The sequence below is a fragment of the Cebidichthys violaceus genome, unplaced genomic scaffold (assembly GCF_023349555.1).
Source record: "Cebidichthys violaceus isolate CVI_PGR_0920_01 unplaced genomic scaffold, fCebVio1.0.p SCAF_13, whole genome shotgun sequence".
NCBI lineage: Eukaryota > Metazoa > Chordata > Actinopteri > Perciformes > Stichaeidae > Cebidichthys > Cebidichthys violaceus.
Window position 1 is genome coordinate 9,963,704 of NW_027176296.1, and position 26,228 is coordinate 9,989,931.

The window sequence follows — 26,228 nt, forward strand, 5'->3', positions numbered from 1 at the left end:
CCTCCTGTCGCCCTCACTCACTCAGTACATATAACTGTCTGTCTGCCTGTCTCACTCACTCACTCAGTACAAATAACTGTCTGTCTGCCTGTCTCACTCACTCAGTACAAATAACTGTCTGTCTGCCTTTCTCACTCTCTCACACTCATTCATTCAGTCTCTCTATCTCTGTCTTCCTGTCATTCTGTGTTTCTCTCTCTGTCTTTCTTTCTGTCTCTCCCTCTCTCCCTCTGGCTCTCTCTCTGCTACCACTACTGCTGCTATTCATGCTACTACCAGTACCAATACTACTACAGCTATTAGTACAATTGCTACAAGTACTAATACTACTGTTATCACTTCAAATACTGCCATTACTATTACTACTTCTTCTACTACTACTACTACTGTTATATTAAATACTACGACCACTACTACAGCTATTACTACGACTACTGATACTACTACTTATACTGCTTCTTCTAATTACTAATACTTCTACTACTAATAATACTTCTACTACAACTACAACTTCTACTACTACAAATATCACTACTGCTGACATTTTTTAAGCCACAGAAGCTGTTCGAATATAAAAATATTCAGCTTTTTCAGGAGAGGGGTGATATTTTTCATATTTGTAATCTTTAAACTTTTTGAATTATGGGATATCTATGGAGAAAATCTTCAAATCCTGTTAAACTTCTTCAACTTTCAAAGCCTTCTTTCTCATACTTTCAACTACAGACACCATAGTTAGACGTTTCAACTAGAAGGGCTTTCAGCAGTGCAGTTTAAATGCTTTCGAGCTTCAACATTTTTCAGACCGGTAGTCTCTCATTTCTGTATTTTCAGCAATGTTTTTGCAATTCATTTCAGCTTTCAGCTTTCAGCATTCCAACGCATTTTCAGCAGGAAATGCATTTTCTAGTTATTCTTATTCTCCATCTTCCACATCAGAGTTTGCCGCGAAACTAGTCACACAGCGTTGCCAACACCTGCTCAAAAAGTAATTCAACATGTGCGGCTTGATCGGGAATCGTGAGCTATGACTTTTATAAGAAATTTGTCCAGCGGTTTCCCCGAAAATCGCAATCTACGATGAAAAATCGGCCCATTGACTTGAATGGGATTTCGGCGTGAAGAAAGCAAAAAAAAAAACTTAACTTTGGACCCATATTGACCAGCCATACTTTAACGTAGAAACATGATTCAAAGTTTAAAACGTAGACAAATTGATGGACGTTATTGAGCCAAATGGACATTTTGCTAGCTAGCATAGTTTTCATGAAGTCACCGATTTAGTTTCAGCAAAACTTTGGGTCTGTTTGAGATTTTATAATGGGTGTGTATTGCGCAGCTCGTTAAGTGCTAGACTGATGACATCACGGTCAGAGTGGAGCAGAGCAGGAAAAAGTTCTGTGATTTTTCCAAACAAATTGCTCCCATTCCCACAATTTTTACTCTTTATACACCATTTTTGGCCAAAAAGCTTGGAAATGTTGTGCTGGTCGCAACAAAGTGTCTATGGAATCCAACGGACTTACACATTTGGCTCAAACAGCCGTGGAGCGACATGAATTCCAACCGACTGCCCCATTAGACCCCATGTTAAATCAGAAAAGAAATTTGTCAAAGAAAGCAGACGGTACCAGTTTTGTAACTTGCGCTGGCGCTCACATTTATAACACTATAAACATAAAAAACATACCAGGGCGTTCGGCAGAGTCTTATCTCTCTCACGGTGCACTTATTTTATTGATTGGACCCATGGTTTTGGTATAAAGTGCATTTGTTTGACAGGTGTTTTCCAGTGTTTTCTCATGAAAAGTCTGCCAAGCTCACAGGTGTTCTTAATTCAGCTAATTACTGATGTTTATAAACAAACAGACTCACAGACTCTCCAGGCCCTGCGTCGTCACCATGGCAACCAGTGACACGCACGCACGTGCTCTCTCTCTCTCTCTGTCTGTCTGCCTGTCTCTACACAGAAGGATTTACAAATAAATGTGACTCACAAATGCACGCAGAACAAATATATTTCTGCATTTGTATGTATTTGTGTGTGGATGTTTTCTATTTGTTTGTGGATTTGTGTGTATTTGTTTGTGGATCGCTTCACATTTGTTGGTGGGTTTTTTGAGACTCCCCTGCCTGACCGGATTCACAAATACATTTTTTTTGACATGGACCTATCTGTAGCCAATCAGATGTCAGCCTCATTTTCAAGCAATCACATGAGCGCAGCTCCCCCCTCCCCTCCCCACGAGGCTGCCAGCTGTGTTCACACCGAACGCAGGGCGAATTATTCGCGCGATGAGATTACATACAAAGTCTTTGCACAGACGCGATGAGACTGCAGTGACGCGAATTTTGCGCGGCGCGTTTGGGGTGACGCGTTTGAGGCGACGCGTTTTGAGCGACGCGTTTGGGGCGTTTGGAGAGTTTGAAGCGACGCGTTTGGAGCGACGCGTTTGGGGCGTTTGGAGCGACGCATTTGGAGCGACACGTTTGGGGCGTTTGGAGCAACGCGTTTGGGGCGACGCGTTTGGGGCGACGCGTTTGGGGCGTTTGGAGCGACGCGTTTGGAGCGACGCGTTTGGGGCGTTTGGAGCGTTTGGAGCGACTTTTATTATATGTCCTTTCTTTCCATATAATAGGTACTGTATTTCACGTCTGTGTAGAACATATTTAGTGTTGCTGATCTGACATTAAGGGGAGGCAAACACTACTCTGCCTCAATGAAGGGTGCGCGAGAGCCCAAGGCTCGGGTTTATTGCGTCAATTAACACAGAGCAGATCGACTCAGGCAGGAAGTCAGACACCGATAAGGGATAGAGCATCCGGTAAGTTTTCAAAATAAAAGCGTCAGCTTTAACTTGGTTTAACTTTTTCAAGAGTATGAATCTAAAATGCAGAAAAGAGAGAAGCATTATCTCAATCGAACCTCAACGATACTGCCGGTAACATCAGCGTTTATGTATATATTGCGACGTCTTCGGGCAGTAGAAGCCACACTGTCAAAATTTCTTGCGAAATTTTCTAGTTATCTATCATTATATCACTGATTAGGAAACAACACTGATTCTCAAGTTGAAATAAGGATAAATAGGGCCTGTTTTTTGCCACCTTTTCTGTTATAACAACTGTTGTAGTAAGAATTGTTGCAAGAGAGAATTAATAAAGTATATTAAGTTTTTGTTTGTGTGTCTTCTGTTTTTAAAAAAGGAGATGCACTTATGACTACTGGTGACTAGTAGTTCTCTTGACTACCTATGTCGCTTTGGATAAAAGCGTCTGTAACTGCGTAATGTAACTGTAATATAATGTTTTTCAGACTCTCCAAACTACGGATCCTGGAGCTCAGAGAGAACCACCTGAAAACCATGCCAAAGTAAGAATCACTGCCATGAAAAAGAAAAAACGAAAGAAAGAGTTAAGACACAGAATTTTGAATTTTATTCTTTATGCACAACTGAGTGCAACTGTGCACAACTGAGTGTAACTGTACACAGACACACAGACACACAGACACACACACACACACACACACACACACACACACACACACACACACACACACACAGATGCTTCATGATAATACCGAGTGTATGCTTGCTTTCCCAGGTGTCCAAATTAAAACTCTATTTTTTAGGACAGGTGGTGTTGAATACTGATAAAGTCTGTTGTAACAGTAAAATGTTGGTTCTGTCCCATTGCATTATGGTTTAGTGCTGATTGTTGAGTCGCTTCCTAATTAACATGTCAGATGCATTTTAACTCAAACCCAAGGGAAAGCTGTGGCCATCAAGATTTTAAAAGATGTTCAGGAGTCACATGATTGCTTCTCCAAAGCTAACGTTAGTAAAAAAAAGGACAACAATGTGTTTGAAATGTAAATGACACGAAAGAACATCTGAAAAGGGAAGGATGTCGCTTTAGTGAACATTACTCCCCAGGAAACTGTACCACACTTGCTAATATTTAGGGGTTTTTTCACGAGCATAATAAACGTTGCTAACACATGTTAATCTTTGAGTACTCCCACCATGCAAGGAGAATAGTTGGGATGAGACACTAACCTGCCACAACCCAATAATAAAACGATTCTATTGGAAGACTTTCTGAAGAATCTTTGTTTTATGTAGAGAAGACATCACAGTTGATACTGTTTTGTAAATGTGTTGATACTTTGTTTTTTATATACAGAGCAATTTGCATTCAGTACACTATATGCTCAAGCCGATGTGGGCTTACAGCAATTTGCAAAACTTGTTTTATTATTACCTCTATATTTCTTAAAATATTGGCACTGCATGCATCATCATTGGCAGATTATTCTACGGCCACAATTTAAATTATAGCAAATCAGAGGCACAATAAACATAACAATTGCTGCAATGTAGAGCTGTAATATTATCATGTGTCATTTTTAACTGATTCAAAGGTTTCTTTTGTTACTGTGAAATGCTGGGTGGCTAATTGCTAAAATGCTAATATGCAATTAATTATAATAATTGGAATAAGAAAAAATACAAGTTAGAAAAAAGGCAAAGATTAAAAAACATACAGAATACATGTTATGTAAGTAATACAATGCTAAACTGTATGTTTGCCTGGTGTTTTGTTGTGCTGTGCAATTTTTTATTTAATAAAAGTATATGCTGTAATGTACACATATCACAATGTAGTAGTGCTAATCAGAGTATTCTCTCCTCTCAGGTCAATCCACAGACTGACACAGTTGGAGAGGTTGGATCTGGGTAGCAATGAATTCTCTGAAATGGTGAGACTGATTGTGTTTTAAAATAAAGCATAGATTAAGTGTTTAAATATATATGTTTGACATGGAGATTATCCTATGATATCACAGAAAGCTTAAACATTTTAGTCGTTATTTACCAGATATTTATTACTAAAGCAAAGGAGGAATCCAAACAGAAACACAGATACTGTGTCCTATTTTGGGGGCCGCCGCCTTCAAAGTTCAGATTTCAAGACCCAATACCACATATGGTCAATCCTCTGTTGGCTGTCTCACTGAGTCCGGAGCAAGTTCAGCCTACTGTCCTTCAGTCAGACCCTGAAATGGGGCACAGTGACATGATGCAGGAAGAGAGGGTTGGATGGAGGTGAGCAGGATATGACATCAGGGTCGGACAGGAAGTCGACTTTGACAGGACTAGGTTGGCTACATGGTCTGCTTCCTTGCAAGAGAGAGAAACCAATGATAGAGCGATTGCCTCTCACCCACTCAACCGACATTGAAAACTAAATAATAATGTATGCTAAAGACTTGGTCGGAAGATGCGCTAAAGTTATTATTATTATTTTTTATCTGTACATGTTCACAACATTAGTGCTGAGACGGTGTCTTTTGATGTTAATGAATAATTCAGTTGTTTTCATACAAGTAGCTGCATAACTGCATATTGATGCCTATGTGGTATGCTGATACTGATTCCTCTGTTTGCATGTTAGCCGGAGGTGTTGGAACAGATCCACAACCTCAGAGAGCTGTGGCTGGATAACAATTCTCTACAGTGTATACCAGGGGTAAGAACACGGACGCTTTCAGCTCTTACAGGGACAACAAAGCAGCCCTGGAGATATTTAGATGACACTTTCTTTCAGATCTTATGCTTATCTGTATTTTCTCTGTCAATCAATGTTTCTTTTCTCCCCTCGCCCTCCCGGCTGCAGGCGATAGGAAAACTTCGTCAGTTGCGGTACTTTGACTTAGCTAAGAACCGCATCGAGACGTTGGACACGGAAATCTCAGGCTGCGAGGCCTTAGAAGACCTACTGCTGTCCTCCAACATGCTGCAGCACCTCCCTGACTCTATAGGTACACACACGAACACATACACACATGCACACACAAAGACCCAAGTTGATGAAGCCGTAGCAAAGCATTTAAATTCCCACCTATTTAGTTCCTGATCGGGCAGTGCAGTAGACTGCAGCAGAGGACTGTGGTTGTACTGGAAATATCACAGGTGAGAGTGGTTCTAACTGTGCGAGAGTGATGTAGCACAGATAACTGAAAAGTGTAATAAAGGATAAGGCTGGTATTATTCTATTGTTTTCTCACTGGAAACAAATCCCATGAAAAGACCAAAAAGAGAAGGTGTAAATCTAAAACCAGGTCACATATAGAGACACTTTCAACAATTTACTAAAGCAGCTGGAAAACGGTAGTTTTATGAAATGATACTCAAACAGGAAGACATTTTGCAATTGTTTTGGGCTATTTTTAGACTTATTAATATGCATTTTGTTGCGCTGGGGAATATTTATGTGCAGCAGGTTGGTGTATGTGTGACTGACACAAAATAAACTTTGTGCTAATGAAAAAACATGGCACTCAGTGCAACCGTGTGGCTTATTAATGGGTCTTTAATAGTTTTTGGACAACATTGGAGCTTTATTATGAAGAGGAATGAGCTACATCACGCTTTGGCAACACTGACAATAACCATTAGTATGAACCAATCATGGTTTGTTTTAGTCTTTTAATGGGGTCACAGTAAGAAAAAAATAGAATATTGCCAACTCTATACTTCAATTCTACTTTTGTCAGAAAATTGTTCTTCAAAAGGGGCATTTCAGAGCTCAGCGTGTATTCTTTTGAAGAGCATATTTGTGTTTGTGTGTCAATGTGAATATGTCTGTGTGTATGCATATTGCGCAGGAATGTTAAAGAAGCTGACAACATTGAAGGTAGATGACAACCAGCTGACCTCACTGCCTAACACCATCGGGAGGTAAGAAACACACACACACACACACACACACACACACACACACACACACACACACAATCATGCACAAAAAGAAAAACGTACAATAAAACCTGTACACTTTTGCTTTATTTTGAAAACACCTCCAACAGTATTTTGTCAGATTTTCTCAGCAGGTTTATCTTTGGTGGGTTGTTGTTTTCCTTGTTTATTGCTGTCAGTTGCTGTGTTGTTATGCTGGCTCATGATTGGGGGGTTCTGTGTGTTGTGTTTGCTGCGTTGCCGTGGCATTAGTGCGAAGCCCAAGCAAGGGTGAGTAAAATTAGCCTACTGGATCCAGGGGTGCGTTCAGAGACAGATAGATGTTCAACTGCGTTACAGATACAAACGCACAAGCTCATAACTACATGGGATTGTGGGGAACTACATGCAAATTACATGCAAACATAAACTTAAAATATTTTTTAACATTTCAATAAAAATCTACATTCTTAATTGAAAATGTTCAATACCTGCCCTGCTCAAATCTGCAGGATTGAGATGCAAATGATTGCATGTAAAATGATTAGAGTGATTTGATTAAAATAATTATTATTATAATCCATCACAGTCCAGATTGAATCACATAAACTTTTGAAAAGAATTTGCGTTAAGCACAAACATTTTTTAATTCAGAAGCTTTGTCAATTAGTTGTTTTTTTATTTTCTGTATACTATTGACGTTGCTTACGATCATAAAATTATTCTCACTTTGCACATTTCAAATAAGAACTCCATGATTGATAGACTTTGGAAGAATTTCAAACCAAATAAGGTCTACAGTGATACAAATATTAAATTAGATCATATTTAGATAAATTGACTCTGTTCCTTTTTTCTGTTTGAAACAGTTGAGTAGTGACTTGGATAATGCTGCTAATTGTGTGAATCAGTTAATCTGTGATGGATTACTTTCTCATCAAGACTATTTAACATTCAGTGACATATAAGACATATAAGACTTAAATGCCACTCTTTGCAACACATTTGTATCAGAACGCTCTGAAAACCTTTTGTCTTCCTGAACAAATCCCAGGCTTTAGCATTCAATAAGTAGCACTGTAGATCCATTGCTTCCCCACTGATTAAAACAAAAACACCTGAAATGATCATTTTCTTACCCCTCTAGTTTTTAAGTGTTACTTACTTATTTTGAATGGGATCATATTTCTACGCCTCTGGTTCTACATCTGAGCAACTCTACATTCCTAAATAAGATATTATTTTACATTACTAAACAGATACGTGTATCTTTCTGCAGAATGTATGCCTGTGCCTCAACCAATACTACATTATATTCCCCTCTAGCTGCATCAGTGCAGTAGGATATATACTGTATACTGTATATACACAGAGCTGAATCAGTAGTTATGTTTTTGTCTGTATCTTTGTGCAGCCTATATTGGTTTCAATAGAACCAATAAACAATGCAGTAACTTTCATGAGAAGAGCAAGTACATTCTCGTTTTACTTTCAGCCAGTAATCGTTTCAAGGCCATAACTATATTGCAGCTATAGAATTAGGCCACAATAAACATGTATACATACTTACACCAGGTAGCTGTATAGACAGCTGTATCTGAGTTTACTCTGATATAAAACATTTAGCAGAAGCAGGGTTTAAGTTTCTTGCTGAGCATTCTCCCACTAAAGTATTTATGCCTCATACACAAAGGAGATCTAAAACCTTGTGTGACACAGTGTCTAACCACTGAGCGACTGTGTTTCCTCACAACACCTGCCATTGAGAGTAAGCTTATGGAGCTGGTTGGCCAGCGGCAGCTAAAACATTCTTAGGAGTGCTGTGTCCTATTTGACACATTCAAACCGGAATATATTTGTGGGAGACATTTTCATTCTTTTAAGTAGGAATACAAACAATGTTGAGAAGAAAATAATAAATGAGGTAACCTTAAATCTGCATATAGGATGTAAATCTCTCCTCCCCTCTCTCCTCTCAGACCGTATGGTGGCCCAGATGGCCGGTCTAATGGGAGTAATAGTAGCAGACTAATGCAATGTTAACAGTGACAGAACATTAATGTAAAAGTGTCTCATTAGCATTAGCCTGCTGTTAGCGTGCTGCTAGGTCAAGGATGGCAGTCAAGGGGGGTGGGCAGGTCAGGGTGTCCTGTAGAGGGCCTGCCGTGGATGTTACTGTGATTCTTGGTTGAGGGAAGAAGTTGAGATCCAGGTTGAAGAATTTCAGACATCAGAGGGGATAACTTGGGAAAGAGAAAATGCGTGGTCAGCAAATGAGACCAAGTTATTGTAGGCAACACCAGATTGGTTACGTCTTAATTGATTGACTGATTCTTCAATGTGATGATCTTTTCCTTCTCTCAACACTTTCTCCCTTTAAGTTGTCGCTGTTAAGACAAATTTACCTTTTTATAATAACATGTTTCAGGATAAGGCTGGCGCCTTTCTGAATTTTTGTTATTGTCAACAAATTCCACAAAAGGACCAAAACCAACACTGTGTTAGTCCGTCTCTCAGCACCCTGTCTGTGGCATTCAGTTACTGAAGACTCAAAATAATAAATATCTGAAACTGGAGGAAGTTAGTTTGGAACTTTTTCTCATCTCCAGTATTTTACACCAAAGGCTGGTGTATGTGGGAATGACTCAAAATAAACTACAGTGTGCATGTGTGTGTGTGTTCATGGTAATGAAGGAACATGTCACCCAGTGCAATGTGTGGCTCATTGATGTGTTTTTGATACAACTACGAAGCTCTGCTGCACAGAGAAATCAGCTGTATCAAGCTTTGGCTACACAGACAGTACTTAATAGTGGGATGAATCCATTCTTGGTTCAGTCTTTTCACAGGATTTGTTGACAATAGGAAAAATAAAGAGCAGCACCATCCTTATCCTTTATAACCTAAGTTGTCTAAGTAATGTTCCAGCAGAGATTTTGCAGCCTGTAGACTAATTTAATTTCTTTCTCTGTCATGTTCTTTGTATCTCCTCTTTTCTGCCTCTTTTCCTGTCACCCAGTCTGTCTCTATTGGAGGAGTTTGACTGTAGTTGTAATGAGTTGGAGTCGTTACCTCCCACTATTGGCTACCTACACAGCCTGAGGACCTTCGCTGCTGACGAGAACTTTCTCTCAGAGCTGCCGCGGGAGGTAGGAAGATCCACACCTGAGGAACACTAGCACATCCTCATTTTATTTAGACCTGAAACAATAAATTGATTAAACTATTTTGATCATAGTTTAATTATTTAACAGCAAATGCCACAAATGTATTTCTTCCAGCTTCTCTGTTGTGGAAAATAGCTGGTTATCTTTGCTTTCTAGGACAGTAAATTGATTTTCTTTGGGTTTTCCACTGTTGGTCAGACACAATAAGCAATTGAGGAAATTGTTAATTGTAGCTCTGAATTTCTTCATGCATAGTACTGTAATGTAGCTTGTTTTAAGGCGTCCCTTGTGCAGCTGATCATTTCAGTACTAGACTTAATTGTAATGTGACAGTTAATCTGAGGGTTTATGTGTGTGTGTGTGTGTGTGTGTGTGTGTGTGTGTGTGTGTGTGTGTGTGTGTTCAGATCGGTAACTGTAAGAATGTGACGGTAATGTCACTGCGGTCAAACAAACTGGAGTTTCTTCCTGATGAGATCGGACAGATGACCAAACTACGAGTTCTTAACCTCAGTGACAACAGGTACACACACACACACACACACACACACACACACACACACACAGGCAGATGACCAAACTATGGCTCAGTAGTGACAATAGATGCAGACACACACACATATGCAGGCAACACTTTCTCAATGGCCGCTCCGGTTCTGTAGCTGCTCTCACGACCTGCAGTTGCCATGGGAATGGGTGAGTGTGTTGCCATGGTTACGTGCTCTGCAGGCTGTACAGTGCGTGGGCATAAGAAACATCTCTCTTCTGTCTCTCACTCTCTCTCTGTCTCTCTCTCTCTCTCTCTCTCTCTCTCTCTCTCTCTCTCTCTCTCTCTCTCTCAGGTTAAAGAATCTACCGTTTACCTTTACTAAGCTGAAGGACCTGGCAGCTCTCTGGCTTTCTGACAATCAGGTATCTCCTCTCACACGCTTACCAAGAGACTGAACATACAACACACACAGCTTTAATCAGATAACCAGGCTTTTACTTGAGACATGTTTCTCATGAATAAAGGTTTTCATCTCTTATCTGGTTTCGTCAGTGTATTTTATTTTTCACATTTATCATTAAAAGCCTGTCTGCTCTTAATGCATAATCATGTCTCCTCCCTCCGTTTTATATTAAAAACCATTTCAGCTGAGCAATTGGTATTAGCCTTTTTATTGTGAAACATTCTTATGTAACGCTACGTAATATGCGTAAACTAAACAGGGATCTCCTCCGAGTTCTGTGTCTTTGACCAATCCACCCCACACTTTATGTGTGCATCAATGTTAGCAAAATTGATATTCAAATTAATGTTTCCCACCTGTCAGTCAGGCAGGTTTTGTTGCCTGTCAAGCTCTGAATAAACAGAAGTTTCCTGTAATCAATCGGATATTGTAATAATCATAATAATCATAATCAATCAAAATTAGGATTAAGTTTAGATTAGGAATTAGGGAATACATGTGGTCAGTGAAAATACCCTCAAGAATACTAATGTTATTGTGTGTGTGTGTGTGTGTGTGTGTGTGTGTGTTTGCAGTCCAAGGCTCTGATTCCACTGCAGACAGAAGCCCACCCTGAAACCAAACAGAAGGTTTTGACCAACTACATGTTTCCTCAGCAACCGCGACATGATGAGGGTACAAACTGTGTGTGTGTGTGTGTGTGTGTGTGTGTGTGTGTGTGTGTGTGTGTGTGTATGTGTGTGGGTAGACATGTAAAAAAGGCCAAAGAATGTTTTGTATTTGTTTTATTACACTTGTGTGTTTGTAAATGTACACGTGAATTGAATTAACTGAAGTGTGTCTAACATGTAGACCTGTTGTTGAAGAGCAGTTTGTCCTTGAAGTGTGTTTATGTGTGTGTGTGTGTGTGTGTGTGTGTGTGTGTGTGTGTGTGTGTATACAGATTACCAGTCGGACAGTGACAGCTTTAATCCTACTCTGTGGGAGGAGCAGAGACAGCAGAGGATGACTGTGGCCTTTGACTTTGAGGACAAGAAAGAAGAGGAAGACAATTCTGGGAAGGTCAAGGTCAGCCTGATACGCATTATGTCAAACACAGCATTAGAGGGGGCGACAAAGCACTTCCAAACTAAAATCGTTAAATGATCTTGGAGATTTTAATAATTTTGTGTTGAGTAACTAACGGTTTTATTTTAAAGTAAACATTCAAAAACGTATTTCCAGTTTGAAATGCATGCCTAGAAAACCTGCAGTTCTTTCAATATTGCTATTATGTTATCTTCAGATTTGTGACAACAAATAACAAAATAAAGAAATAAATGAAAGCAACCTTTTTACAGAATTCATGGTGTCTTGTTTGAGATGTTTTAAAGTTTCACATATGCGAACACACTTCTTTATATCACTAACAAATGCTTGCTCAGAGTGTATTCTTTATTTGCATTGTGTATACTCAACTGATTTCCATGTTTGTGTACAGGTGGAGATAAACCTAAAGCGCTACCCAACACCCTACCCCGAGGACCTTAAGAACATGGTTAAGTCAGTGCAAAGCCTTGTGGGTAAAAGCGTACACGCCGGGCACCAGCACCAACACCAACACCAGCACCAGCACCAGCATCAGCATCAGCATCAGCACCAGCACCAGCACCAGCTGAGCACAGGCACTGCCACCTCGGCAGGAACCAACATGGAACACACACACCTCAGCAAAGAACAGTACGAACCACCGTGGCCCCTGCCTCCGAAAGAGGTAGGAAACACACACACACACACACACAGATGAATGTGTTCAATATCACCACACAGTACATATCAGTGTATCGGTGTGTATAAGACACACATCACAAATTATCTGTGTGTGTGTTTTCCAGGTGACAGACAGAGAGATGCAGGACTTCTCTCAGTCTCAGCTAATGGATCAGGGATCAATGCATAACTCTGGCATTGACATTCCCAAGAGGAAGGACAAAGAGGACCTGACGGAGAGCTCAGAGGTTTGTCACACACACACATACACACACTCACATATACACACACCATGCCCCATTTGGTGTTTTTAGCTTGTTGTTATGCAGTTACCCAATTCAAGTCACCTTGTACAGCCATATTCATAATTTTTTGAGACACCATGTCTCTTTTCTTATTTGTACAGGTATCAGGGTAATAATTAAGGACAATGTCAATAAAATGTATACCTAAACAAAATATTCAATGTTGTGCTAGATTATGTATTAGTTGGACATTTAAAAGATGTATGCATGTATTTACATCAAAGTTTATGTGCATATTCATGTGTGTCCTCTTGCTTGTGCATGAGACAACATTTTTGTGTCTATTTTTACTTAGTTATGTCTTCAGCTGACAAGACATAAAAATTTCAAAGCATATCTTATCTTATCTTACCTCTATATTAGATTGTTCACAGCTTTCCACTACAACAGTTTTAACTGACATTAGTTTTACAGACTGACAGGATGAGCAGCCTCCCGCTTCAGAGATATTATATTTATAAGGTTAAAAAATTGATGATCTTAAATTTTTGAGTGAATGATTCCAGCTGCTGCTCACCATCCACAACTTGGTGGCCATTAGCCCATTAGCTCGCAGGCTCCATAGCTAGGCTGCCCAAGGCTGTTTTACTGTACTGTAGCTACCTGATGTGAACCTGTGGGCTTTGTCTCCCCACAGGACTCGATGGGCGGCTCTCCCAACGACATCCGTATTTCCGACATGAGGCCCACCCTGGTGGAGCCGCCGATGTACAAACCAAAGGTGGTTCTACTGGGGAAGGACAAGAAAGGTACCGTATGTGTGCAGCGACACAGAGAGGCTTGTAGACATACATGTAGACACAGTAATTGAATGTGGTCTATTGTAAAGTGCTTTGGGGCATGTTGTAATAGTGTCCACTAATTAGTCATGGTGGTAAGCGGATTAATTCCAGCACATAACAGAGAGCAGGAGGGAATATCATGAACCTCTATAGTGAATCTAGATTCCAGTCTTAAGTGTTCAGCCTTTAGCGCGACCCCATGTTTTGCCTCGAAAGCCTCAGTTTCATCTAAAGTATACAAACGTTTTACAGATGAGCCCAACGCTAATTTCACTCCCCTTTCAAAAATCAGTTTTTTCTTTCTAAATAATTTACTGCATTAATCTCGTCAACTGAACGAAATAGTTTATTATCTCTGTGACGAACTGCAGCTCTGTCTAATTCAGAGCTCAGAGCGTCCTGTAATCTACTCCTTTGTCAGGGAACTTGCTGTGAAATGATTAAAACTCAAATGGCTTGTCTGTCCTGGTGAGTGTAAATTCTTAATGAAGGATTTTGTGGCGAAGTTAATAAGAAGCTTTCTTTGGTTGGTGTTGTCAAGATCTTAATAGGTTTGACTCATGAGCTCACTGGCCCCTCCTGTACATCTTTCTACAACTGTTATGTTTGTTTTGATGATGCTTTCTTTCCAGGTCTCCCTTTTAAAAGAGCGTCTTGATTTAAATGGGACTAGTGTGGTTAATTAAAGGTCTTTTAAAAACTGTTAAACCCATGTTTTATTACCAGGCTTCAGTGCAGTGGACTCAATAATGTCCAAACATATAATACAGACATGACAATATTATGCAATAAATGTGATGTTTCTACTTTTCATCATGTACTGTATGATGCAGTATACAGGCTTCAATGCATTTCAGCTTAAACATAATTCTGGAAACACTTTCTAAGGTTGTAGTAGCTCTCATTAGCTTTTTAAGCTTTGGCAACATTTCACAGTTTAGTTTCAATAGCCAAACGGTGAGCTGGGATTTGGGAGGATTATTTAGTCTTAATAAGGGTCTATATCTTTAACATAAGATTACATTTGTGAAATTTGTTGGTTTTCCTGTGAGGATGATTTTTTAGTTCTGCAATAGCTTCACTTACGAACTTTTCCCTTTTGTCCCCTTAACATTCAACCTGCACATTAGACGCAAACACAAAATACATCTGGAGCTGCAACTAAGGATTATTTTTGATGAGCCATGTCTGTTCATTCTTTTGAGATGTCCACTTTATACGTAGAGAAATCAATCAGCTAATCACAGAATCTACTCTCACCGTGGGTTTACATATGGCCAAAAAAGTGTTGTTCATGTGTGGAACATATCCTTAGATCCCTATCAATGAAAACAATGTCACTTGGTATCACGGTAAAGATCCAAATCCAGGGGGATAAGATACAGACTACAGGTTTTTTTCAGCCATGATGACACATAGGCACTTTAGCAGAAGAAGAGAATATGACATTTTCACTGAACAGAGCTGTCTGTCTCTTTCTGTCTCTGTCCAGAGTCTACAGATGAAGAGGTGGATAAGCTCCACTGTCTGAACCACAGCGGCTCCTCAGCCACTTACTCCGACTACTCTCCCTCACAGGGCTCCTCCGGCTCCTCCAACCCGCCCGGCAACGCTCACCCACACCAACACCAACACCAACACCCACACACACACTCTCATGCACACCCACACCCACATCCACATGCTCCCGCCCTTCCTGCCCTAAACAAGGACCAGGCCCCTCAAACACACTGGACCAACAGGTAACTTGCTTCATCTTAAATTTCTTCACATCCCTCTGACTATCCATCATATATTCTCCTCTTTCCATTCCAACCCCCCTCCAATCTCCGGGAATCTCTTTCATCTATCATCCATCTGTCCAATCGCCCAATCCATCCTCTCCTTCCTCCATCTTTCTGTGACTTTCTCATCTCTCTGCTCGCTCAGTCAAGGTCAGAGAGACTCCTATGGAGCTGTCCAGTTCCGGCTTCAGTACTATCTGGAGAATTTATTTACACAGACGCATTAAAATCATCAAATAACGAGGCTTTTTGCTGAAGTTGTTGTGATGCTGTGACCTCAACATATAATTGCATACCTCATTTTGGGCTGATTTTGAGCTGCAATGCATCTATTGTGGAATTGTCCATGTTTGGCATTATTCAAAATGAAGGGGGGTGGGATAGCATTTTGATTAATGTTAGTCATCTCGGGACAGAGTGTGCTTGTTTTTCTACTTCCGCTGATTACTCAGTGTCTACTGATATTTTTGATGCATTAAACATCAATGTTTCACTAAATTTATAATATGTAAGTTTAAAGTTGAAGCATATTTTCTGATAATTTATATACTAATAAACCAATACTTGTCTTAGATGTTTAGGTACATGTATAGATGTCAGTTTGGGAGACATTTTGTGTTGCTAAGATGAATATAAATTAAGTTACAAGCAAAATTAGCAACATAAGATTTTTGTTTTTTTCTAGTCACATTTATTTACATTTATGGGTTGTGACAAAAAACTTTTAACACAAAATCCATAAGGGTAGTGTCTATGCAAAAAGTAATTCCCAGGTTGTGGAACGAAAATCCCTTTCTAGACACTTTTTCTTCACCTTATGGCCTATACCTTAAACCCATCTTTGGCTCTAATAGTCCGTGTTGGTGCAGACGTAGATAGACGTAGATATACGTTTACATTAGTTCCTCCAGGGATCTAAAGATTCAGATTTATCGTCGCACAGGTTTGATTTGTCCCATACTTTTTTAGTAATAGTTTGTTTATTTGGTTTCCTCTCTGACACCACAGGGTCTGGACATATATTTTGTGCATTTTTGAATAGAACAGTAACAGTAACCTTTTCCACTGGAATAGTATGTGTATAATAAAGTTAACAATAATTTCCTCGTCCTCACTCTTCCCATGCCTCTCATCGTTCTAAGGAGCCCCCGCAGGTTGAAAGCTCGCTTTGGTATTTTTTGACATTTAAGTTGTCATTTTACACGCCCTGGGGTGATGTACAGATTACAATCTGTGTGCTTGTCTCTTTGTTTGTGTACTTGTGAAAAGTGTGGTATTTGCAAACTGCGAGTGGCAGTGAGGGAGGTTGAAGGCATTAATGTTTTCTGTTCAAGGTTGCCCTTGGAAACATTAATTACACAAACATGGTTGTTGGCCAAATTGATCTTCCAGAGAGAGCGAGATAAAGTTATGTTGTTCCAATGCCCATTGGCTCTGATTAAATATACAGTACACTTCAGTATAATTCAGTCCATTTTATAATTTTCCACAGCATAATTAGTGTTTTATATTTTGTATGTTTACAGACTGGCTCAGTCTTTCCCCAAACCCATTGACTCCAAGCCCCTGCTATCTCAGAGAGAAACCCCTCCATCAGGAACCCTGCAGCAGCGTGGTGATCGACGCCCACTGAGCGAGCCTTTTGATTGGTCTGAGGCTCCTCACTATGACAACACAGGTTTTGATCCCGAGGAGTCTCCTCTGGATCCTCCGACCTCTACTGGGAGTCAGGGAAACCCGCCGCTGGGCTCCAAACCCCGCAGCCAGTCAACACATGGGCGCCGCCCCCTCCTCAGGCAGGAGCGAATTGTAGGAGTACCTCTGGAGCTTGACACTCAGACACTCCCCTTCCACGGCAACCAACGCTCCACTCCGGACAATGACCCACAGTCAGGCCATCCTTCCCAGAATCCCTGGCAGAACTGGACCAGGACCCCAAGCCCACTGGAGGACCGAACCGCTTTTCCCTCCAAACTGGACCTGACGCCTACCTCTAGCCCCAACCCTGACCGCAAGGACCCAAGGTAACTCAAAGGAGCTCCGACAGTCCCACAGTTAGCCCTCAAATGTGTATGTGTTTCTATGAAAGGCTTCATGACCTCCAGGATTTGCAGGTTTTCATTTCAGCCAACCGTCACACCAGCAGTTGAACCCTTTTCTCTGGTTAAAAGTGCAGTATTTTGATCTGCCTATCCAACGTACTCCTTTGCTAATAGTAGATAACGTAAGTAGATGCAGTGCTCTGTAATAATTTGATCCTGTGTGTTTCCAGGTTTGACAAATTATCAGTTGATTAATGAAAAAGTTGATCAACAGATAATAAATCAAACATTTATGCTTGTTGTCAAACAAAATTGCCAAACATTGGCCGATCCAAATCTAGGACACATAAGGTCTGTCAGCAGCCATTCTTGCAGCTGTTCTAACAACAACTTTGCATTTAGAAATCTCCAGACATTCGGGAGGCAGATATCTTCGCTTTTCTGGTAACGCAAGACAGCACAACATTTGTCAATTTTATGATTTCCTTAGTTTTATATATTTGTATATACTTGTTGTTTTTGTTTTATGGTCTAGAACACGGGTCGGCAACCCGCCGCTCCGGAGCGGCATGCGGCTCTTCAGCCCCAATGTTGCGGCTCCCTGAGTCTACATCCACACTAATAAAAAAAAAGTTTTAACAAACAAAAACGATCTCCGTCCAGACTACAACGCCTGAAAACGAATATCACGTGACTATTCACGTACACTGGGGACGCGGGTGGGGCCGGTGTAAACAGGAAGTAGATTGGTTGCTCAAAGCCGCTAACCTGACTTCAGATGTCCGCTCAGTAGGTCTGATAACGCCGCTGGACACGCCGCTCGCTAATCGCTACAATAACAGCTGTTTCCTCCTCAGAAATGCAGACTTTAACTGGACAACAGCTGCTAGTAAAGACAACAAGGTCAGCAACGCCTGTAATCAGTTGTCCATGTTAAATTAATCCGGTAGTGGATAGATAACCAAGGCTGTGGTTTGTGAATTTCCGGGTAAGGGTCACGTAATAGGGGTGTGACGAATCAGGGAAGGACACGTCGTGACTGCTAAGAACCAAGTAGCGAACGCGGGTGTCTACGTCTATTGTACCTGCAGGTGACTAATTATGATTTGCGGACCCCCACCCTCGGTAAACTATCAATGGATAAATCCAAAAAAAGAAAAGTCATCGAGGAAAATAGAGAGTTTAATTCTGCATGGACGTATTCATTTGCTTTCACTGCAAACAATGCCGGCTTACCTGTATGCTTGATATGTGCAAAAAATTTAATGTAGAAAGACACTTCCAGAACAAGCACCGCATTTGCTGAAAAGTATCACGCTGGAGATGAGAGAAAAAACTCTCTTCATAAGAGTTTGATATTGTTATAACAGGTAAAATAGCAATAAAATGTCAATAATTGTCTTTTTTGTCTATTTTCATAAATACAACTAACTATAATTTTTGTATATATAATATAACTATATTTAAAACATTATAAGCTGTAATATCAAATAGCTTTTGCGGCTCCAGACGAAATTGATTTGGTGGAAAATAGGGCAAAATGGCTCTTTGGATAGTGAAAGTTGCTGACCGCTGGTCTAGAATGATACATATATGAATCTAAAAAGTAATTAACAGATTAATCTGTAATGACAATAGCTGTTAGCTGCAGCCCTACTGTCAAATGTCACACTGTAGGGGGAGTGACTGCTGTATTATAAACCAACTGATGTTGGCTGTAGTTAACCTGTAGAAATGCTAGCATAATATTTGTGCTAAATGCACTGTTGTTAACACTAACACTAACCTTGTTCCAGACATCATGACACTGTTTCACTTGTCTTTATCTTTTCTTTTTTACTGTTGTAACTCTGCCCTAGTCCAGGTCATTTTTCTGGCTCTCATAAGTATAACACTTCACTTGTTTTTTGCTCTAAGGCTGGAACAAGGCGCAGGGCCTTTGCCCGGCAGCTGGACATACCACGACAATCAGGGGGAGCAGAACAGGAAGGATCAGCTTAGTGTCAGCGGGGGCAACAAGGTGACCGTGGTGATGAGTAAAAGCTCGGACCGCCTGTCCCCCATGATGAGGGAAACAAGATCCAAGTTTAAGAAGTCACAGAGCATCGATGAGATCGACATTGGCTCCTACAAGGTCTACAGGTAGCTTGTTGTTATTCTTCTTAACAATAGCAATGTCAACATGTTATCATGTCAGTGGGTCAAGTGACTGCAAAGTTGTAGCTGATTTATCTTGTTCTTTCTACAGTATACCCGTGGATAGCTACAGTTCATCCATTGAGCAACAGACTAGTTTGGACCGTCAAGACTTGCCCGGTTCTATGGAGCAGACCAACATGTCACGGTCACAGTCTGCCCCCATGTTAGACGATGAGCTGATCTTCCCAGGACACGGAGCCAGCAACCAGAACCAGTCGGGACAGAACCAAAAACCTGCCATCCCGCACAAGGCCTACCACTTTGACCACAACTACAACCCCCAGGTTAGTAGCGTGTCTCTTTCTTTAACCTGCAGTTACTTTTTACAACTTGGTTCCACTTGAGGCCTGTGGAAATACAATTTTGACGTATCATCACCTTTGGTGATATGATGAGCTTGTGAGTGAACATTTACTTATTACACATCCAGCAGTTACGGAGCAATATTGTTTTATTTTGCGTCTGGTTTCTAGGAACCAAGCGAATATCAGTCCAATATTCACTCTCTTTTAGTTCTGGTTTTGGTCTCCAACAGCAAGGGAATTATCCGTCTCTTTAGCCACTAAAGTCATCTCTAACGGTGTCTGTCTGCTGTTTTGGTGCTCATTCTTTTCAATTTAGTTTTTTGATTAGCTTTCATGTAGTTCATGTTAAACTATACTGCAACCATATGAAAAGATATTTAGATTTCAGGATGCCTAAAGTCACTCCATAGATTATTTTTAATCTTAACTATCTTTAAGAGAAATATGACAAAAATGCCTGGAAACTTGTCATTGACTTACTGGTAACCGTTCTAACAAATCAGGTGACCATGGACCGACGGGTCCCTCCCCCCTTCCCCAACACACCAGATTATGTCAACCACTCATCGAAAGCCTTGGACTACATCAATCAACCAGGGAAGACATTACCCAAGGAGTTGGTGAGCCCTCGGTATCGTGCATATCCACCGCTGGAGATGTTTTCTTTCCCCCAATCGCCAATCAACCAGGATGGTCCGCCCAGCCAACATCAGCAGCCGATCCCAGCACAGCGCTCTAGGCCAGGGTTTTTGAGAAGAGCAGATTCATTGGTGAGCTCTACAGAGCTTGCTTTGTTCCGCAGAGTCCATGAAGCCCAGCAGGAGGCGCTGCAGGAAGCTCAGTACAGACAGCAGGTAAGACATCTTTTGTTTGAAAAATAATGCTTCTTTGTGTATGTGTGTGTGTGTGTGGGTCTGTTTTAGTCTCAAAATTGTCAAAAATAATTAAATCAAATGAATAATATCATGCAAACATTCCTTAATAAAGCTGTCTGTTAAATATCTATCCACCACATCATCCTTTTTGGTTTAATGTAGAGGACTCTGATAGTTGTAAACTCTCCGCTCTTCAGGCAGACCCCCCTCTTTATGGTCGGGCTCTGGCCTACTCCACCCCCATGGAGCACTCTGCTCTCACCAACATGGCCGACAGCCAGAGCCAGATGATGCACAACAAGAGAAACGGTCGCTACGATGACGACTATCCCACCTACCAGGAACAGAAGAAACCCATGATTGGTTATCCGACCAAGAGCCTGACTCAGCGCCGCCCCCTGTCTGCCAGGAGCTACAGTACTGAGACTTATGGAGCATCTCAGGTAGACTGTCTGTCACTGTCTGGTCACAGGGGACTTGATAACCCTGCCCACACTGCCCCAGCTGATTTAGCTGCTCTCTCATATCTGCCTCTTTCCTGTTGATGCGGTTTTTATACACCAGAGTATGTATGTATGAAACATTTTTATCCATCCACTTTCCACCAATTACCTGGTCCGGGTCATTGCGGCAGCAGACTAAGCAGAGTAGTGCAGGTGTCCTTTGCCCCAGCCATATCCCCTAGATCCCACGGCATTCCCCTAATACCATAGATAATCCCTTCAGACTTTCCAAAAATAGTCACAGAGAGGTGACCAGCTGCATGCTGATCAGATGGACAAAGCACCTCATCTGGCACCTTTCACCATAAAAGGAACAGGGCACAGGAAACTCATATTGAACAGTTATGACTGCAGTCTTATTTGTGCTGTATTTCACCAAAGCACCTGGCTGAAGGTGAAGGTCGAATTGTACATCACCTGTTGTGTAAACAGTGTTTGCATTACTTCAGTCTTTGTGCTCATCTGCCTGGCATTCGCACGTTCCATTCAACCCTCACGGCAACCACGCAATATTAAACTAGCTAGCGTGTCACTCAACTGAGCGTAAGATTACTTGCTGTTAGCCATGCTAGCAGCTTGACTCTAGACACTCAACACTGGGTGCTCGGCCCACCGTTCAGCCCACCATGTTGGTCCACACTGAGCTATCTGAACAACTATCCCGTGTATTGCCATAAAATGTTGATAAAAAGAGTTGCATGCCCTGAAACCAAAGCAATCAGCTGAAAGATGCTTAAACGCTCCATAGAGCTGAAGGGTCTCAGTAGGTTGGTCACAATGAGCGATCCCTGCCACATACACAAAGTCATTTTTTTGATTGTTGATATAAAAATATAGATTAAATTAAATAATTGTATCGCTATCAAGTCCAACTTTTTCTTATCGTCTTAATAGAATTTTAATCTTTTGTACTCAGGCGCGTCCAGTGTCAGCTCGTCCCACCATGGCTGCCCTGCTGGAGAAAATGCCCCCCGACTACACTCTGGCAACCTGCCCTGAGAAACCATCTGATGACACCATCAAAGTAAGACCTGGCGTACCACAGAAGCCTGAAGACATCACCTCCAGGATGCCTGCCGATTGGAGGCAACAGCTACTTAGGCACATAGAGGCCAAACGATTGGACAGGGTACGTCAATGCAACGCAGAGACACTGAAGAGGGAGATGCACACACACACACACACACACACACACACACACACACACACACACACACACACACACACACACACACACACACACACACAGCATTCGGAAGCCCTCCCTGTCTGTATCTGTGTAAGTCTGTGTTGTAAGGTTGACCAAATATGTGTCCGGCTGCATGTGTGTCCCATTCACACTGTCGCTCTGTCAGCCTGACCTACTGCACACTCACTAATATTTATGTCCTAAAATACAAAAAAACTAAATCTGCTTTGTGACAAGAACCCTGTGACACTTCTTAAAATAGTTTTTGAAACAAGTTAAGAGTCACCAAGAGAATTCTAGTCAATTGATTTTAAAATGTTTTTTGAAAACATCTTAGGCACCTTAATGTTTTAAAAACTTTAGACGTGCTCATAGGAATATTAATTTACCTTTGGATGGAGCCAGGCTGCCTGTTTTCTAGTCTTTCTGTCTCTGGGCTCCAGCTTCATATTTACTGTATAAACATGATAGTGCTATCAGTCTTCTCATCAAACTATCAGCAAGATAATGAAAAAAGTTGGCATTGACATTTGGACAGAGCTGTGTGATGGTGCTGAAATGAAGCATTGAAAAACATTATCATTAACAGTTTTCAATTAGGAATGGGGCTAATTGTTTGTTTAAATATCCACACATGTAACTACATAGCTAATTTGAAAACTTACACACTAATGCTCCAGTGTATTGATCCACCAGTTGTTGCCTGTATGACACAATGTTCTCTGTCTGTATTGACCGATCACAAGCTAACATTTCTCTGTGCTTTCAGCAACTCTGCACTGTTGTTGTTGTTGTTGTTTTATCATTGTTATTGTTGGTTGTTTATTTGTGTGTGGAGCTCACAGTGTGTTATCGCCACACTACACCCCGCTGTGTGGGCTCCGCCCCCCTCCCCCTGCATTTACCCATGTCATGTGATGTTGTCTCCTCCAATCAGAGTGGTGTCCTAAAGCACAACACGCTCACGCTGGGCATGCTCTGTCAGGGCGGGGGTCACGGCCAGGGGCGCAGCAGCACTTTGAACTTTAATCTTTACAATAACACTAAGCATGAGCCCCCTGCTGGCCGCTGGCTGCCTCTACCTCCTCCTCCGTCTGCTAAAGCTGTGAGTATCCCTCTGGTACTGTTAACCCCTGGTACTGCTGTTATCACTGCACACTAGCTATTTTCTCTAATTACTAGCTGCTACTGCCTCTTCACCCAGCTACAGCAACCATGAACTATTATTTAAATGTGTGGCATTATTGCTGTTCAAATCCCAAGAATCATATTTCATGAGTTTGGACTCAGCTATAAGACACTTTACCATATTTCAAGGTTTTCAAGGTTTTCAAGGATTGAAGCAGCCCAACCAACATTGGTCTGTGCAATCCTAAAACACTCTACTGTGTTCTGTCGATGTATTTGTTGTCTGACACGTGGAGCTGTTGGGCATTGCATGTCAACACCACATTCAACCATTTCTACTATGCCACCTGCTACAAAAAATACTTACCGTTTTGAACTGGGAACACCTTTAAAGGCCCTGAGAACTTGTTTTCTCAAACATCGTTCTTACTGCCGGTAATAGGCTGCTATCTGGACACATGATTAGTGCCGAACAGTTTTAGTTATTTCACATAAGAGATTTCAATATTTTTTTTGTCTTTGCTGTTCTTATTGGTTTAAAGTGGGCGGGGGCCCAAAATTGTGTGAGCCAATCAGGATTCAGCAACATTTCAATCAGCATCTGATGACAGTTGGTGGGTCAATCACATCTGATCAAACCACGCTCACACAGTCCTGATGAAACATTGTGAGTTTTTTTAGTGTAACATATTAATAAATAATACCTAAGGACGTTTTTTACCTTTAAATTATAGTCTTATTTAATCATTAATATATATTTTGTTGCAGAGAAATAAAGCCAAGTTCTCAGGAGCTTTAAATGAGAAGCTCTCTGTGTAGGAAGGTTTCAATACAAAAACAACGTTCTATTCTGATACAGTATGTATCAGCTGCACCAGTCATCACACTATGTTGACATTACACAATATTTTACTTTTAAGCTGTTACAGCTCTACGATATTCAGACTTAAAAACAACAGAATCTCACATACACATCCATATAAACATGGCTGAAACTCAAGCAGGCAACGGTTGATACATGAGTTGATTACTTAAGTTAAATGTTCATTTTCAGTAATGGTCATTGTGTCTCTCTCAGACCCCCTCTCAGCAGGCAGCCATGCTGGATAATGATCAGGAGGGGCTGTCAGGGAGCAACCAGTGGGCTCCCTACTCACTTGGCAGGAGGGACGTCCCACCTGACAACCTCATGAAAAAGGTAAGAGCTGATCAGTGAACCTTTCAGTCTTAGTTTTCTGTGTTTTATCCAGCCTATACATGGTAGGGTTCTTGTGGCTTTCAAGGAAGAAAGGAACTTCGGATAATGTCTTTTAAATGCAAAATAATAAGCATCTCACCAATAACCATTCCTCTGGTGTGGATGTGAGCGTGTGCTGAAGAATTTTCACTGTCTCGAACTTGTCCCTCCACTGTCCACAGAGTGGCCACTCGCACAACCCTTCGCACCAGTCACACAACACCATGATCGTCACATCCTCTTCCTCCTCCTCCTCCACTACACCTCACCGTGTAGTCGTCCAGCAGGGCTACGACGGGATGATGAACAAAGGGGGCCAATACCAACCAGGCATGCCCTTGTCAGTGGTTCCCTCTGGGGGGCCTGGGCAGTACCAAGGCAACATGTCTCAAGGTAAATGGTAATAAATTCAATTAGTAGCCCGAAAAGATGTACTTTTGGGTTGAACAAGGAGTAAGATTCCACTTTGAGTTATATTGTATACAATTGGATTGTTTGGGTTCCAAGCAGTCATCCAATGAAGTTTGTCTGCCATGTGTCTCAAATCAACAGCCTGCACATTAATCATGGATAGTATTATTTGAGTGTTACCCGTTTCTTTTTCTCCCCGTCCAGGCCATTCCGCTCCTGGACAGGGTTACCCCGGCTCCGGCCTGCCCATGGCTCTGTCCCCGTCTGGGAACCAGCCCCAGTACAACCCCCATTCCTCCCACACATCCCATCAGCCCGCCACCAACCCTCAGTACCACGGCAACCAGGGCATGGTCCATAGCAACCAGGGCATGGTCCATAGCAACCAGGGCATGGTCCATAGTAATCAGGTTGTCATGACTCACACCAACCCACGGCCTCAGAGCGCTCGCTGCCTGCTGCAGACTAAAGGCCAGAAGAGCACAGATGGTTTCCAGGAACAGGTATCTGTCTGTCTGTCCATCTGTCTGTCTGTCCTCAGTAACCACGTCCCACACTATCTTGGAGGTCTGTTTGAAAATGGGCTGTGCTGAAATGATTCTAAATACAGAATGACAAGGACATACAATATATCAATTGTGTGGGTGTAGTTACAGTATACTGCAAATATTAATAAAACAGTACAGATATAAACAGTAAAATTATTTGAGCCTAATGCACACAAAAAAATACCATTGGTGAGAAATAATGCTAGATGGCTAGCTAAATGGCTAGCCACCTAGCAAAACAAACCAGCAAGCCAAGTTTGCAGGGACGGTTGTGGTTAATGTTGACTAACTGGCCAGATCTGGACATCA

General features: G+C 41.4%; 1 protein-coding gene across 15 annotated transcripts in view; it reads left to right on the top strand.

Moving 5' to 3' along the window:
- Nucleotides 1–26,228, top strand: part of lrrc7 (leucine rich repeat containing 7) — a 119,814-nt gene that overhangs the window by 83,498 nt on the left and 10,088 nt on the right. For 10 of the 15 annotated variants that reach the window (XM_068707709.1, XM_068707708.1, XM_068707710.1 and 7 more), the window contains 24 exons: nucleotides 3,317–3,373; nucleotides 4,702–4,765; nucleotides 5,461–5,535; nucleotides 5,683–5,827; nucleotides 6,674–6,746; nucleotides 7,017–7,034; nucleotides 9,763–9,892; nucleotides 10,317–10,432; nucleotides 10,752–10,821; nucleotides 11,438–11,537; nucleotides 11,806–11,930; nucleotides 12,343–12,615; nucleotides 12,737–12,859; nucleotides 13,554–13,665; nucleotides 15,191–15,440; nucleotides 17,009–17,506; nucleotides 19,442–19,666; nucleotides 19,773–20,007; nucleotides 20,532–20,882; nucleotides 21,101–21,346; nucleotides 22,323–22,535; nucleotides 24,802–24,921; nucleotides 25,143–25,353; nucleotides 25,576–25,874. In XM_068707709.1, coding sequence (XP_068563810.1) covers nucleotides 3,317–3,373; nucleotides 4,702–4,765; nucleotides 5,461–5,535; nucleotides 5,683–5,827; nucleotides 6,674–6,746; nucleotides 7,017–7,034; nucleotides 9,763–9,892; nucleotides 10,317–10,432; nucleotides 10,752–10,821; nucleotides 11,438–11,537; nucleotides 11,806–11,930; nucleotides 12,343–12,615; nucleotides 12,737–12,859; nucleotides 13,554–13,665; nucleotides 15,191–15,440; nucleotides 17,009–17,506; nucleotides 19,442–19,666; nucleotides 19,773–20,007; nucleotides 20,532–20,882; nucleotides 21,101–21,346; nucleotides 22,323–22,535; nucleotides 24,802–24,921; nucleotides 25,143–25,353; nucleotides 25,576–25,874 — 4,129 coding nt within the window. Of the gene's footprint in view, nucleotides 1–3,316; nucleotides 3,415–4,701; nucleotides 4,766–5,460; nucleotides 5,536–5,682; nucleotides 5,828–5,915; nucleotides 6,623–6,673; nucleotides 6,747–7,016; nucleotides 7,035–9,762; nucleotides 9,893–10,316; nucleotides 10,433–10,751; nucleotides 10,822–11,437; nucleotides 11,538–11,805; nucleotides 11,931–12,342; nucleotides 12,616–12,736; nucleotides 12,860–13,553; nucleotides 13,666–15,190; nucleotides 15,441–17,008; nucleotides 17,507–19,441; nucleotides 19,667–19,772; nucleotides 20,008–20,531; nucleotides 20,883–21,100; nucleotides 21,347–22,322; nucleotides 22,536–23,532; nucleotides 23,701–24,801; nucleotides 24,922–25,142; nucleotides 25,354–25,575; nucleotides 25,875–26,228 lie in introns of those variants that run through there. The other 5 variants (XM_068707706.1, XM_068707720.1, XM_068707719.1 and 2 more) reach the window with 4 other exon arrangements.